The sequence below is a fragment of the Camelina sativa genome, chromosome 4 (assembly GCF_000633955.1).
Source record: "Camelina sativa cultivar DH55 chromosome 4, Cs, whole genome shotgun sequence".
Classification (NCBI taxonomy): Eukaryota; Viridiplantae; Streptophyta; class Magnoliopsida; order Brassicales; family Brassicaceae; genus Camelina; species Camelina sativa.
Window position 1 is genome coordinate 20,083,785 of NC_025688.1, and position 14,061 is coordinate 20,097,845.

Genomic DNA, 14,061 nt, shown 5'->3' on the forward strand with positions numbered 1-14,061 from the left:
CAGATAAAACTTCGCATCACTTTTGTAGAAACAGCTCTTTCCTTTGTATATCAAGCTATTTCTTCATTTCAGTCTTATGACAATTTTCTAGTCAACATGGTTTTAATGGAAGCAAGTTTGGCTGCATTGGTCTGATATATCCATCTTTTTCTTCTGCTAATTATACTTCTTATCCACTAGTAGTTTCTGTATGAATAAACCTATTCTTGTTTGGTTCAGAGAAGGAAAACAAATTTCAACGTAAAAGTTGAAAGTATGAGTTGAAAGTAAAATTTATTGTCCNCCTTTACCATTCTCCAAACAGCACCATTCAAAGCTTGTTTGCTATATTTCTAAGGAGCTAATGGACACAGAGAACCCACCACAGGTGCTGCCCAACGGCTATGTCTACAGCACCAAGGTTTGATTCTGTTATTGTACAACTTCCTCTTTCCTGTTCTTTTTCTCTTTATAGAATCTTTTGTTTTGAGCTAGATCAGTGGCATCAGTCTAATCCTAAACAGTTCAAAACTTTAAAAGTTGGGTAACCTTTTTATAACTATTTGATGAATAATGAACTTGCAGGCTCTCAAGGAAATGGCAGAAAAAAATGGAGGTAGAATAACATGTCCAAGGACAGGGTTTGCCTGTGACTTCACGGAGTTAGTTAAGGCATATATATCCTGAACCCAGATGCTCATAATCCTCACTTTGGTCGCCTTTTCAGTGGATGACTGTGAGGTCAGTATTAAGACCAAAGAAACTGAAATTTCCAACTTTCTTCGTTGCTAGTCTTTGTGAATATGCACTTACAGATAAAACTTCGCATCACTTTTGTAGAAACAGCTCTTTCCTTTGTATATCAAGCTATTTCTTCATTTCAGTCTTATGACAATTTTCTAGTCAACATGGTTTTAATGGAAGCAAGTTTGGCTGCATTGGTCTGATATATCCATCTTTTTCTTCTGCTAATTATACTTCTTATCCACTAGTAGTTTCTGTATGAATAAACCTATTCTTGTTTGGTTCAGAGAAGGAAAACAAATTTCAACGTAAAAGTTGAAAGTATGAGTTGAAAGTAAAATTTATTGTCCAACTACCATTTCACAAACCACAGTTAAGCGATTCTACCACCAGTATCCTCACTTGAGCACTTGAGGTGTCTAACCTAGTTCCGTTTGGTTTCACCTATGTGGAAACCATCCTGATCCAGCATGTTCATCATTTCTCTTTTGTTTGTTGGCTTTGGTTATGGAACGTGGTACAGTTTACATATTCGGATTAAGGAATAGAGTAACACTAATCTTTTTATTCACTCCAATATCTCAATTCATTCGTATATTGCTATTATAGAGACTGTGCTCTGAAAACAAGGTTGTGCAANACTTGCAGGCTCTCAAGGAAATGGCAGAAAAAAATGGAGGTAGAATAACATGTCCAAGGACAGGGTTTGCCTGTGACTTCACGGAGTTAGTTAAGGCATATATATCCTGAACCCAGATGCTCATAATCCTCACTTTGGTCGCCTTTTCAGTGGATGACTGTGAGGTCAGTATTAAGACCAAAGAAACTGAAATTTCCAACTTTCTTCGTTGCTAGTCTTTGTGAATATGCACTTACAGATAAAACTTCGCATCACTTTTGTAGAAACAGCTCTTTCCTTTGTATATCAAGCTATTTCTTCATTTCAGTCTTATGACAATTTTCTAGTCAACATGGTTTTAATGGAAGCAAGTTTGGCTGCATTGGTCTGATATATCCATCTTTTTCTTCTGCTAATTATACTTCTTATCCACTAGTAGTTTCTGTATGAATAAACCTATTCTTGTTTGGTTCAGAGAAGGAAAACAAATTTCAACGTAAAAGTTGAAAGTATGAGTTGAAAGTAAAATTTATTGTCCAACTACCATTTCACAAACCACAGTTAAGCGATTCTACCACCAGTATCCTCACTTGAGCACTTGAGGTGTCTAACCTAGTTCCGTTTGGTTTCACCTATGTGGAAACCATCCTGATCCAGCATGTTCATCATTTCTCTTTTGTTTGTTGGCTTTGGTTATGGAACGTGGTACAGTTTACATATTCGGATTAAGGAATAGAGTAACACTAATCTTTTTATTCACTCCAATATCTCAATTCATTCGTATATTGCTATTATAGAGACTGTGCTCTGAAAACAAGGTTGTGCAATAATGACTGGGCCATTCAGCTGCAGATCTCAGAACACGAAGCTCACCAGATAGGAGGTCTCTTGCCATCTGCCTTCTAACAACAAGTCTTTGTGATACAAAGTAGCATTTAGATTCTTCCATTTCCTGCAAAGGCACCCAATACACCTTTTTCAAAATCTCCATTGTCGGTCACTGTGTGGCAATTAGTTGAGAAAATTGTTCGATAGTACCTTGATGCAAGCACTATGATCCTCAATTAATCTGTTGATATGAGACAAGAGGATCTTATGTGCCTCCAACTCTCTGCTCCTGTCCTTTAAAGGAAGCCGAGCTAGTCGGCCATCATGTTGTGCAGCTTCTTTTGACAAATCATTCAGCTCTGAGAATCATATTATACTGTTAATACTTTCAGCATTAGCCTCAAAAAATGGTAAAAGAGTGACTAATTTGGTTTGAGCACCTTGAGGAATGGTACAACAGAGTACACGAGCAAATGCACGGAGAGACTGTGGAATTCCTTTCCCTTTCCCTATAGCAGATTTCACTTCCCTGAGAGATCACCAAAACTAAAATTAGATACACATGTAAAAAGCTCTGTTACTCAATACCAATTATAAAGAAGTAAGGTTCATTGCTATTTTTCGAATCTTTGTTCTCGTCGCTTTTAACTGCTTTCTCACTACACCTCTCCCATGTCTCCATTCTATGTAAGCAGTTAGAAATTCTATTGGCTTGGTGACATTCTAAAACTTAACATTAGCACGTACTTAATTGTGAAAGTATCACAAGAAGAGTGAAAGATATCAATATCTTTCACAGTTCGAGTGTGATGTGTCCGGAGAAGTCCCAGCTTCATGATGCGAAGAGGATCATCATTCGGCACAACCATTTGGATTTGAACCTATAAGTCACCACAGCAGTATCAGTTTGAATCTTGATACTAATCTTAAGATAATGACAGTGTGAAGTTTCGACATCACATTCAGTCAATGACAATGAAGTTCAAGGCTGGTGAGTAGTATTCAATCCAACATCTATAGATCAATGTTGTTACGGCTCTGGTGATGATAAAGAAAACAGACCTCGTCATGAATGTTGTAAGGGAGGGTAAATCCAAAATCTAACATGAGTGTAGCATTTGAGAATTCACCATACTTAATGAACACCTACACATAGATGTCATGTTTGGTAAGCTTTAAAGTCCATGAGTTTTAACCAGCCACTGGCATTAACCTCAACCAAAATAACATCCTTGAAAAAGTTATCGACTATAAAAATAAATAAAAATAAAGAGAATTCATCCTACGAGAAGTGAAACTAATCGTGCTATAATGTTTACCTCATCACCAGGACTGTAGTTACGATCTGCAGTGACCTGCAAAAATGAAAACTTGAAATCAATGTACTGGCTTATTTCAGTTTGTTTGCGAGCCTTTAGAGTCAAGAGAAAGTAACACGGGATCAATAACCATGCAGCTTTACTATGTCGATGTACCACATAACAAATGTTGATTCACTCTATCACTATCGTAGAATACCAAGTAAATGTGTGCTAACACTAGACGAAGAGAATGCATAATAGTGACTAACAGGAATGGAAATAAACCTCTGATAGTTGCTTGTCTTCATCGCTAATAACGATTGATGCAGAAAGCCCATCATGGTTCATGAAGTCTGCAAACGGAATCTGTTATATTGTCAGAACATCTATCGTACCAGAAATCACCATTAGTAAACTGGAAAGATGCAGAACTATATTGAAAGCAATACCAGAGATATGCCTTTTGAGGTTTCCCATGCACGAGATCCCACTGGCCAGCAACAAATTATCCAGATCGAGTAAGACCAACACAATAATTTAAAACCTCCCTTGTGAGGGAGTATACATGGTTGAGAAAACACCAGAAACAGATATATAGCCAAATGGATTACATGTGAAGTCAATTTCTCACCTAAAGCATATGCGTACATGAAATCTTCCAAATCTGGGCGTTTAATCACCATGGGACAATGTTGTTTATATGCCTAAGAATCTCAAAAAAGGTGATTTTAGAACTTTAATTCACGAAGATGGAAAAAAAATCACACATGTAAATACATCTACCAAACATACACATATGTATACTGCGTACTTGGTTAGCTTGACATAGGACATAATCATAGTACCCTTGCTATTATGCCAAGACTGGTGATGAAATGAGTTAAAAACTTGAAGTTAATTTAAAAATCAATACCAATGAGTCTAATATTTGCTTTGACCGTCAATAATTTGTCAGCAGTAGATAATATAGCACCTTGATAGACCCCAACGTGGTTGCTCAATCTAATGGTCTAATACCACCACGAGACCATACAGAAAACAGGAAAAAGTTTCATAACTATATAGTCTATATGGGTGTGCCTTTCTCATGGGTCCATACGTTATTCTAAACGGTACATAAGCAGTCCCTTGTAGGCCTTCTAAGCAATCAGGAACCCCAACCAACCAATGTTTTCATTACCAAATGAAGATAATTTACTAATCGTGGGATAAAATAAAGTAGCGACTGTGTCAAATAGGGATGTAAGAAAGCAGACCCTCTCTTTTATCTAAGAAAATGTTCAAAAGACTGACAAATGCAGGGAAATATCAGAATTTTCATTAGAAACCAACATATCAGGATCACTAAAAAAAAACAATATTTACCTGTGCTACAATTGAGAATTCCTTTTCAATCTGAGCTTTTTGTTTTACTGTTTCCTTGTGAACTGCACTACAACGAATCATGCTGAACTCATCTTCACCCCAAAATATCTAAGAGAATAAGGAAACCATCTTCATTATTCTGCATTGTCCAAAATAGCATGGCTACGAAATTGACAGTAAGGCTTACTTATATTGGAAAAGGTAGGAAAAGAAAAGAGTAGGTGGAAAAATTAAGAAGCTTTGGCGTACCAGGCTATTTGGATTGCATCTTAAACTATAACTACTATTTAAACATTTTCGACATTCAAAAAGTGACCAAAACAAGATGCTCGAACATGTGACCGCTATAAGGATTAGAGTGAAATCTGACCGTGCTGTGCATCTCTGCAGGCTGAGGAAGTCGGCTGATATAAGGGACCCATCGAGACTTCTGATTCAGAAACAATCAGAGACTCAAGTCAAAACCAAAAGACTCACTCACATGAAGTGGGACACTTTTTAAAAAGTTAATTGCCCAAAATGATGATGCTAGCTTACTTGACCCATTTTCTTCTCTCTTATTAGAACAGCAGCAAGCTTTCCAATATTCCCAACTTCATCAGTCAATGAAACTCTAATATCCAGGGGCAGCTCATCTGGAGTTATTCGCTGAAAATTACTGTTAGGCAACACTAAATAGCCTGTATAGACCTCTTCAATGCTTCTTAAGACACAAAATAACGGAAAAGCTCGTTTCAGTAGACAGTAATATACCGCTTTAAAAGGGACTTTCAACATGCAGTCCCCGGCGTGGATAACTTTTGAGGCAAAAAGTGACCTGCTCAAAAGTTGATATAGTAAACATGTTAGTATAATTGACATTAAAGACAAAACATCACGCCAGGAGACAGCCTCTGGTAGGAGATGAAATTGGTTTTTCTCACAAATCACAATCACTCGATAAACAAACTTCTCTCATATGGATGGAATATAATCAGATGACAAAATGACATGGTTCAAATTTGGCCAATGTTTCAACAGTTAGTGACAAGACAGATCCATGTTAAAGAGAACATATTGAAAAGTCATACAGATTAAGCTGCTGCAAAAGGTATCAACAAAGAATCTGATCATTACATTGACTGGACTGCCAAGAGCATACCAGACTGCAAGGGAACTTTACATAGATTTATTGAAACGGAGCAAATGCGTCTAACAATCCATGATAACTTCCGGTAAACAGAAAAAGATTTACTCAAAAATGGACTTGAAAAAACACTAGCATCTTATTCAAAAATCACCAACCAACCCACCTGCCATAGGTGGATGTCCCAATCGTAAGCGTGTTAGTTATCTTCGATCCAGCAATTTGTTCTAACCAGGGTAAGAAGTCCTTGTCCAAAGAGGCCTAAATTATGAAATGGATAAGATGATAAATCCTCTTTTGTCAGAGAGAGAGCAAATATGTTCTATACAACATCTTCTTACAAAATCAAGAACTTAACAGTCTGTTTGGTTTGCCAAAGATAGAAGAAGATACAAGAACAGAAAGGTTTCATCTTTGGTATCAATTGGTACCATTAGAGGAGAAACATAACTCAGAACAGTTCTTGGGAACACCGTTGAACTACACTAAGGTATCATAAAAGCTTTAGGGGAAACATATAACACTCGAGATAATTAAGCTGTGCACCTTTAGTCCTCAACATGTCACAAAAGTCTCAATTTTTCAGAAATCAAACCTGAGTCTGGGGCTCTAAAGGTAGTTTCCCAGTGAGACTCAAACGCTTCGCTAAAGAGCTAAAACTGCGCTGTTGCTGAACCCCGAACAGCTTCACCGTCGAAATGCACAGTAGCATCTCCGGCCGAATTGGCTGGCGCGTGAGCAACCACCGCTCGTATTTATGACTCCGTGTCTCCGACTGCTGCCTGAGCAGTCCGAACCATCGGATATTGTGAAACTGAGATAAACCGAATAACCTTCGGTCCGGTTTGTTTCGGTTTAATTTCTTATTTGGTTTGTTCAACATAAATCGGTTTATTTTTAATTGATTTTGCAGACACCTTACTTTTCTAGTGAAATAGCCAGCCTTAGAGAATTACTTGCCTCGTTATGAAATTTCACCAATATAAATTGCAGTGTTAGTTAAAAGGTTAGAACTTGGAGAGTAAAACATATAGTTTACTGACAAGTTAATGCAGTTGTTTCTGGCCTTGTTTTGTATGGAGGCAAAAGTCCCTCAACATCATCTTCCACAATACATCTCTACTGGAAATATTGCACTAATCATAGGTGCTTTCTGTAATCCCAAATCCTAAAGAGACTGATATTTATTATTGATGTCAAAAGTAATACAATTCAAATACACAATCAATCAACGAATTCAGTAATGGAAAGTAAAAAATTAGTAAAAATACAATATATGTTTTTGGTTTTTTTAAGTAACATAAGCTGTTTCACACTCTCACCTTCTCTTGTTCTTGCTCCCAAGCAACAAACACAAGTAAAACAAAACCCTAAAAAGGAATCCGAAACCTACCGTGATAAGCAAGCAATTCCATTTACTAAGCTGCGTCACTCCTTGCTGCTTCAGAATATCAGCACCCGTAGTTAAACACGTTGAGCTCGATATCCTCATCCCGATCGATCTGCTCACAGAATCCAAAAGCTTCAGCTTCTTCCCATACGCCAACTCTCCCAAAGGCGTGTTATCAAAAATCTGAACACCTCTCACAAAGCACTCTGTAGGATCCGAGAACTCGTTCTGAAGAACCGCTTCGTACGGATACTTCACCAGAGAAAGATAATGAAACCAGATCCAATACTGAGGGATACGATCTCTATTGATGAAGAAGCCACTGAACAGCAAGAAGTAAGCCAAAATGGCAACAACAATCGTGTAGCCTAACATCACATGCGGAACGACGCCGGATAAGAAAGTCACGAAGGAGCTTCCGGACCAGAAAGAGGCCAAGATGATTAAGCAATAGAACAAAAAACCCATTAGACCTCCTTCAAGCCCAACAGCCCAAAACGTCGTCGCTGCGAAAGCTACAGAGAGGAAGATGAGCGAAGGGAAGGTAACAATGGCGTGAGAGAGGACGTAGGAGGATCTCCGGTAAGCGTTGTAAGCTGTTTCTCTCATGAAGATGTAACGTTCCTGGAGGAACACGGGAAGAGCATCAGCGCAAGTGTAGAACATTGTTGACATCGCGAACGCGAAGAACCCTAGCCGCTCTTGTACTCCTTTTGGTGAGTTGTCTAGTCGCCAGAACACGGTGGCTAAGATGAATCCGGTGACTGTTACGGTGGCTAATCGCATTCCGATTAGCTCCGGCTGTCTTCTGGAATTGAGGATTGAGCGTTGTGTGAGAGTTTTGATCTCGATCCAGAACGGATTCGCAAAGGCAGGGACGGCTAGGGTTCCGCCACCGTGGTTTACGGCGGATGAGCCAGCTCCGCCGCCGGAGACTAGTTTCCCTCTGCTTATGCTGGCGGAGATCGCTTCTTTTAGGGTTAGGTTTGGGTTTGGAGAAGCCGGCGAAGTTAGGGTTTGGGGATTGCTCTGTCTCTTCATCTCTTGCCATTTCTTGTTGAATTCAACTAATGCTCGTGTTCCTCCAGCTGATCCTTCGAGTTCTCTGATGAGATCGAGCGTGAACTCTGTTTGATTCTCGTTTTCCGGTATGGGATTACCAAATCCGGCGAAAAAACTCCGCAAACTCGCCGGAGAACCACTGAAGACGGTGTGACCACGTGACAAGAAGATGAGACGATCAAGCAAACTGAGAACTCTGTGACTTGGCTGATGAATCGACATGATCACGATACTGCCACTCTCTGCGATCCTCTTCAAGACTTTGACCACCATGAACGCACTTGTGGAATCTAAACCTGAAGTAGGCTCGTCGAGGAAGAGAACAATCGGATCGTGGATGATATCGATTCCGATCGAAACTCGCCGTCTCTCACCACCGGAGATTCCACGGTGTCCTTCGTCTCCGATGATTGTTGTAGCAGCGTTTCTTATCCCTAGCTGGTCGATTAGGGCTTGAACTCGGAGCTTCTTCTTGGATTTAGGTAAGCTTCTTGGTAATCGAAACTCAGCTGCGAACATTAGTGTTTCTTCTACAGTAAGCATCGGGAAGAGAAGATCATCTTGCATTACGTAAGCTGAGATAACTTTGAGCATCCGAGATTGAAGAGCTTCTCCGTTAAGCGTTACCATGCCTTTCAAGCTTCCTTTAGCGATCCGATTCGCTAAAGCGTCGATCAGAGTGGATTTACCTGAACCGCTTGCTCCAAGAACGGCAAGAATCTCTCCGTCACGAGTCTCGCCGGAGATATTGTCTAGAAGAGTCTTGGTCTTGGAGAAAGATGACTTCCTCCATGGAACCAAGTCGTGAAACTCAAGCTTCCGGCGAACAGAGACGTTGTAAGTGAGGTTGTTGAAAGATAGAACGAAGGGGACAGGACGCATGTGATGATGATCGTCATCTCCGTCGAGTGATGATGAACCGTCTCGGTCAAAGAACTCATGAGCAGGAGTCTCGTCGCCGACTTGTACTTTGCGAACGTCGCTAACGTTCTTGAGAAGTTGACCTAAAGTCAAAGATGAGCTAATGATCTCCATGGAATGAAACGGCGACGCATGATCGTCTTCTGCTACAAGGCGAGACATTTAAGAGTAAAAAAGAGCGTAAAGTGAGAAAATTGATGTGCTTACACTTGGAAATTAAAACACTCTTTGCATGATCAAAGTTGTATGTTTTATTCTAAGTTTTGATGTAGAATGAAATGTGAATTTAGTCCTTATATATGTATATGAAGTAACGTGTTGTAAGTGTGTGAACAAGAAGGCTCGATGTATTGAATGAGTTACGTTGCATCATGAGAAATCTGTTAGGTTAGTGTTGTTGACAATAATATTTTTAGCGTTTGGATGGAAATGCGTTTTGGATTTCTCGTAATTTAATTTTACTTATTAGAGCCTAGAGGGGAGGTAATCTTAGAATTCCTAAGGTTGAAGTGTGTATATGAATTGGGTGGGCACGTGGCGATTAGGTGTGTTTATTTGAATGGAGAATTAGGTGAAGGGTGTTGATCTAACTGGAGGTATAGGATTGAGATAAGAACTTTCTTGCGTTTCCAGTAGTGCTTTTTTGGTCAATTAATGGTTTTCTAGTTTTAACTTGTTTAATCGATTCTTTGGATATGTTGGTAGCGAAATAGTGATTGTTTGTATCGCAAGCAAATGTATACCTATTAGTTAAACTATTCACATTTTCTCAACTAATTCTGCAAAATAAAGTTGTATTGTTTGATAAAGTAGCTTTGTATTCGATTTGAGAATTTGGTTGTGAGCTAGTATACGTTAACTATTTAAAACTCCTTTTTTGGTTGGGCAAGACTAGACAAAATTTCAAACTACATTTTCTGTTTTTCTTGATTAGTTAGTTGGTAACTGTGTTTAGTTATTGTGGAACCTTCTTTACCTAACTCAATATATTTTGTTTAGTTATTGTTTCCTCAATTTTGTTAATTAACTTACCGATTGTAAAACGTTTAAAAAATATATATATCATTAACCTTACCCAAAAAAAAAAACTCCATATATTTTCTTTCAATTATTAAAGCGTAATTTTTGTTTTCTTCCTCGTTAGTCCCAAATATTTCTTTTGATAATTAAGTTTTGTTTTCTATCAATTATTACGGTGGTATTGTTCTATACACTGGCGGACCTATTAAGCAAGAAGGGGGTTCAATTGACCCACCATTCATTTGAATTTTTTGATTTTTTTCTTAAGGATTTATAGACTTAATTGTATTGAACCCACCATATTTTGGTTTTTGACATCCCATTAATTATAGTCCAATATTTTTGACACAGGTAAAAAAAATTTCTGGGTCCGCCAGACTATATCGCAAGCACAATTGGGACAACAATGTGTTATACCATGCGTGAATAGGTTCATTCATGCATGGCCCTTTACGAATATTTAAGTTCGACGTTATATTTAGTCAATCAACCGTTGAAGGATTTGAGTGGGGAAAAGATCAAGGTGGTAAGGAATTGTGGGTCCTAAAGAAATGGGCTATCGGCAAGTAATTGAAGAATAAACATATCAAAAGATTATAGGCAACTTCCTTTTATTTAGTACTTGATCAAATCCCCTAGACGTATTGGTAGCATGAAAGCATTCATGACGTACAGGCTTGGCTTCTTGTATTTCCAATCCTAAAATTTGACTCCTTATTTGGTTGACCTTGTAGGTTTAGGTGACTAACTTCTACCTAACCTAGCCTTCCTTGCCGCCATGAGCAAAGGGTCAAAGTTTATACTACCATCGATTAAAGCTTACAAGAAAGCTGGCTACTTCGAATTATATTTCGAGCAACTGTACACTTTTGTTTTCCAAAAGTGCAATTTTGTCTTCCAAAAGTGCAATTTTGTCAAATACGTTATGTTTACACCGACCACGAAAGACGGCAATTAGCCCACACGCACTAATATATATATTGGTAGCATGTGGTATCTTTGATTTATTTTGAATTATTGATGTAGTTCAATATTGTTAAGTCAAAAACATTACCAATTATGAATTAAAACTTTAGAATTTGAGTTTGAGTTGTAATGTGTTATGATAGATTTAGAATTTTTAGTTATATCCTTTAAAAATTTGTTACCTGAAAAATCAACTCAACATCTCGGAAAATGTTGTTAGAGGTTAGTTAATATTCCAGTCTTCCAACATTTTTTCTTTAGCAAATATGATACCAAAAAAAAAAAAAAATTATACAAATCATGATCAATATCTCAAAATTCAAAAAAAAAGAAGAGCTTTTTCACAATAAAAATTCTGTATCAGAAATTAACATCATTAATATATGTGACGTTCACACCCTCTTATTCTTGCTTCCAAGCAACAACGAAAAATAAAATAAGATCCGAAAGAAGAATCCCCAAGCTAACGTCACCCACAAGCAACCCCATTTATCTAGCTGCTCAATTCCATGCTGCTTAAGCAAATCAGAGCCCGTCCTCAAACACGTTGATTCCGTTAACTCCATCCCCAAGTAACTGCTCATTGTATCTAAAAGCTTAGCCTTTGTCGATTCAGAAACTCCTTCCATTAGTGTATCATCAAAAACTTGGTTTCCTCTCACGAAACAACGGGAGGGATCATCAAACTCGTTGTGCAGAACAGCTTCATAGGGATACTTTAGCAGAGAGATGTAATGTATCCATATCCAATAAAGATGGATTCGATCTCGGTTGATGTAGAATCCGCTAAAGAGAAGGCAGTATGAAAGATAGCCAAAGGTGACCATATAACTTATCATCACGTTTGGAATCACACCGGAGACAAATGTAACAAACGAGCATCCCGACCAGAATGACGCGAAGATGATCAGAAGGTAGTAGATGAACCCCGCGAGACCGCCATTTAAACCAACGAACCAGAACGTGGTCGCTGCAAAGCCGATGGAAAGCACGAAGAGATGAGGCAGAGTTACAAGAGAGTGAGATATAACGTAGGAGGATCTTCGGTAAGCGTTATGCGCAGTTTCTCTCAAGAAAATGTATCTTTCTTGGATAAAAGCGGGCAATCCATCCGCACAACTGTAAAACATTGTGGCCATTGCGAATGAGAAGAAGCTTAGCCTCTCTTGGACGCCTCTAGGAGAGTCATCCACTTTCCAGTAAACCGTAGCCAAGAGAAAACCAGTCATCATGACTATGAAAACTCGTGTTCCAATAAGCTCGGGGGTTCTGGTCCAGTTTATCAAGTAACGTTTAGCTAAGATTACGGTCTCGATCCACCATGGGTTTACGTAAGAAGGAATGGAGCTGAATGAAGTAGAGACAAGTTTGCCTCTTGAAATGCTTGCGTTGATGGCTTCTCTCAAGGATGATGAGTTACGGTGAGGTTCTTGGCTAACTCTAAGCTTCTTCTGTTGCCAAAATCGGTTGAATTCGACTAACCCTCTTGTTCCTTCAGAGGATCCTTCAAGCTCTTTGATTAGGTCAAGTGTGAATTCTGCATTGTTCTCTTTATCCGGTATGGGATAACCAAATTCTGAGAAGAACAAAGGGAGAGTAGCTGGAGAATCACTAAACACACTCTGGCCAGAGGATAAGACGATGATACGATCAAGATACTCCATAATCCGACAACTAGGCTGATGGATCGACATAATTACAATGCTTCCACTACGTGCAATTCTTTTTAAAACTTGCACCACCATGAACGCACTGGTTGAGTCTAGTCCTGAGGTTGGTTCGTCAAGGAACAAGAGGATAGGATCGTGAATGATGTCGGTGCCAATAGATACACGCCTCCTCTCTCCGCCAGAGACGCCACGATGGCCTTCGTCTCCGATCAAGGTGTTTTTAACAGTTCTGAGCCCTAACTGATCGATTAGGGTTTCAACTCTGTCTCTCTTCTTTGATTTGCTTAAGCTTCGGGGAAGTCTAAACTCAGCAGCGAACATGAGGGTTTCTTCAACGGTGAGCATAGGAAACATGAGATCTTCTTGCATTACATAAGCCGATATAACTCTCAACAAACGAGATTGCACAGCTTCTCCGTTTAGAGTTACCGTGCCTTTCAAGCTACCTTCCTCGATCCGTCCTGCCAATGCATCGATGAGCGTTGATTTTCCAGCTCCGCTTGCACCAAGAACGGCTAGGATCTCTCCTTCATAAGCCTCTCCGGTGATACCATTGAGCAGTGTCTTTATCTGAGCAGGGCTATGTCCAAAACGAAGACCAAAACGCTTTTGAAGAATGACGTTATAGGAGAGGTCGTTGAAGGCGAGGATGAACTGAACAGACGGTATCTCAGATACATCAACATCGATCACGACGTCTCTTCTCAGCATCTCGCCGGAAGATTAAGCTGTGTGTTCCTGTCTCTGCTCAACTAGAGCATGAGAACAATTAGTAAAATCTTAATAGTTGTATTAATTAATGTACCTCCATTTCTTGAGAAAATGTATATGAGTAGAAGTATTTAATTTCATTTTTTTCTTTCGATATATTGTATACCAGATTTTAGGAAGATTGATAATGATTCTAGTGGTTCTATTGATTAAGATCGAGTTGCAATTTGAAAGACTCGCATATTGTGAATGCATACCAAAAAAACGCACAAGAAAAGAGAAAAAGTAAAAAAAAAAAAAAAAAAAAAAAAAAAAAAAAAAAAAAAAAAAAAAAAAAAAAAAAAAAAAAAAAAAAAAAA

General features: G+C 38.7%; 3 protein-coding genes across 4 annotated transcripts; all 3 read right to left on the bottom strand.

Moving 5' to 3' along the window:
- Nucleotides 2,076-6,744, bottom strand: LOC104781382 (ribulose-1,5 bisphosphate carboxylase/oxygenase large subunit N-methyltransferase, chloroplastic-like). Of its 2 annotated transcripts, XM_010506048.2 has the most exons (15): nucleotides 6,558-6,744; nucleotides 6,129-6,223; nucleotides 5,590-5,653; nucleotides 5,374-5,484; nucleotides 5,207-5,266; nucleotides 4,837-4,944; nucleotides 4,103-4,175; nucleotides 3,921-3,961; nucleotides 3,757-3,837; nucleotides 3,490-3,525; nucleotides 3,233-3,316; nucleotides 2,918-3,051; nucleotides 2,611-2,699; nucleotides 2,381-2,529; nucleotides 2,076-2,294 (listed from the first exon to the last, which is right to left on the bottom strand). In XM_010506048.2, the coding sequence occupies exons 1-15, from the start codon at nucleotides 6,672-6,674 to the stop codon at nucleotides 2,112-2,114; spliced, it is 1,425 nt and encodes a 474-aa protein (XP_010504350.1). In that variant the 5' UTR covers nucleotides 6,675-6,744; the 3' UTR covers nucleotides 2,076-2,111. The 2 variants fall into 2 exon arrangements, with proteins under 2 accessions (XP_010504350.1, XP_010504351.1); XM_010506049.2 differs by lacking the exon at nucleotides 3,233-3,316.
- Nucleotides 7,132-9,726, bottom strand: LOC104781383 (ABC transporter G family member 16-like). Its single transcript, XM_010506051.2, has one exon. It carries the CDS (start codon nucleotides 9,495-9,497, stop codon nucleotides 7,281-7,283), a length of 2,217 nt encoding a protein of 738 aa, XP_010504353.1. The 5' UTR covers nucleotides 9,498-9,726; the 3' UTR covers nucleotides 7,132-7,280.
- LOC104781385 (ABC transporter G family member 17-like) lies at nucleotides 11,664-13,729 on the bottom strand. The gene has a single exon (XM_010506052.2). It carries the CDS (start codon nucleotides 13,700-13,702, stop codon nucleotides 11,714-11,716), a length of 1,989 nt encoding a protein of 662 aa, XP_010504354.1. The 5' UTR covers nucleotides 13,703-13,729; the 3' UTR covers nucleotides 11,664-11,713.

What these genes read in the sequence shown, in the direction of transcription:
- LOC104781382 (XM_010506048.2), bottom strand. Translation starts at nt 6,674, where the DNA reads ATGCTACTGTGCATTTCGACGGTGAAGCTGTTCGGGGTTCAGCAACAG. An exon ending in GGGACATCCACCTATGGCAG is followed by an intron (nt 5,654 to 6,128) that starts GTGGGTTGGTTG and finishes ACTTTTGAGCAG; the next exon opens with GTCACTTTTTGCCTCAAAAG. An exon ending in CTTACAACATTCATGACGAG is followed by an intron (nt 3,052 to 3,232) that starts GTCTGTTTTCTT and finishes GGTGACTTATAG; the next exon opens with GTTCAAATCCAAATGGTTGT.
- LOC104781383 (XM_010506051.2), bottom strand. Translation starts at nt 9,497, where the DNA reads ATGTCTCGCCTTGTAGCAGAAGACGATCATGCGTCGCCGTTTCATTCC.
- LOC104781385 (XM_010506052.2), bottom strand. Translation starts at nt 13,702, where the DNA reads ATGCTGAGAAGAGACGTCGTGATCGATGTTGATGTATCTGAGATACCG.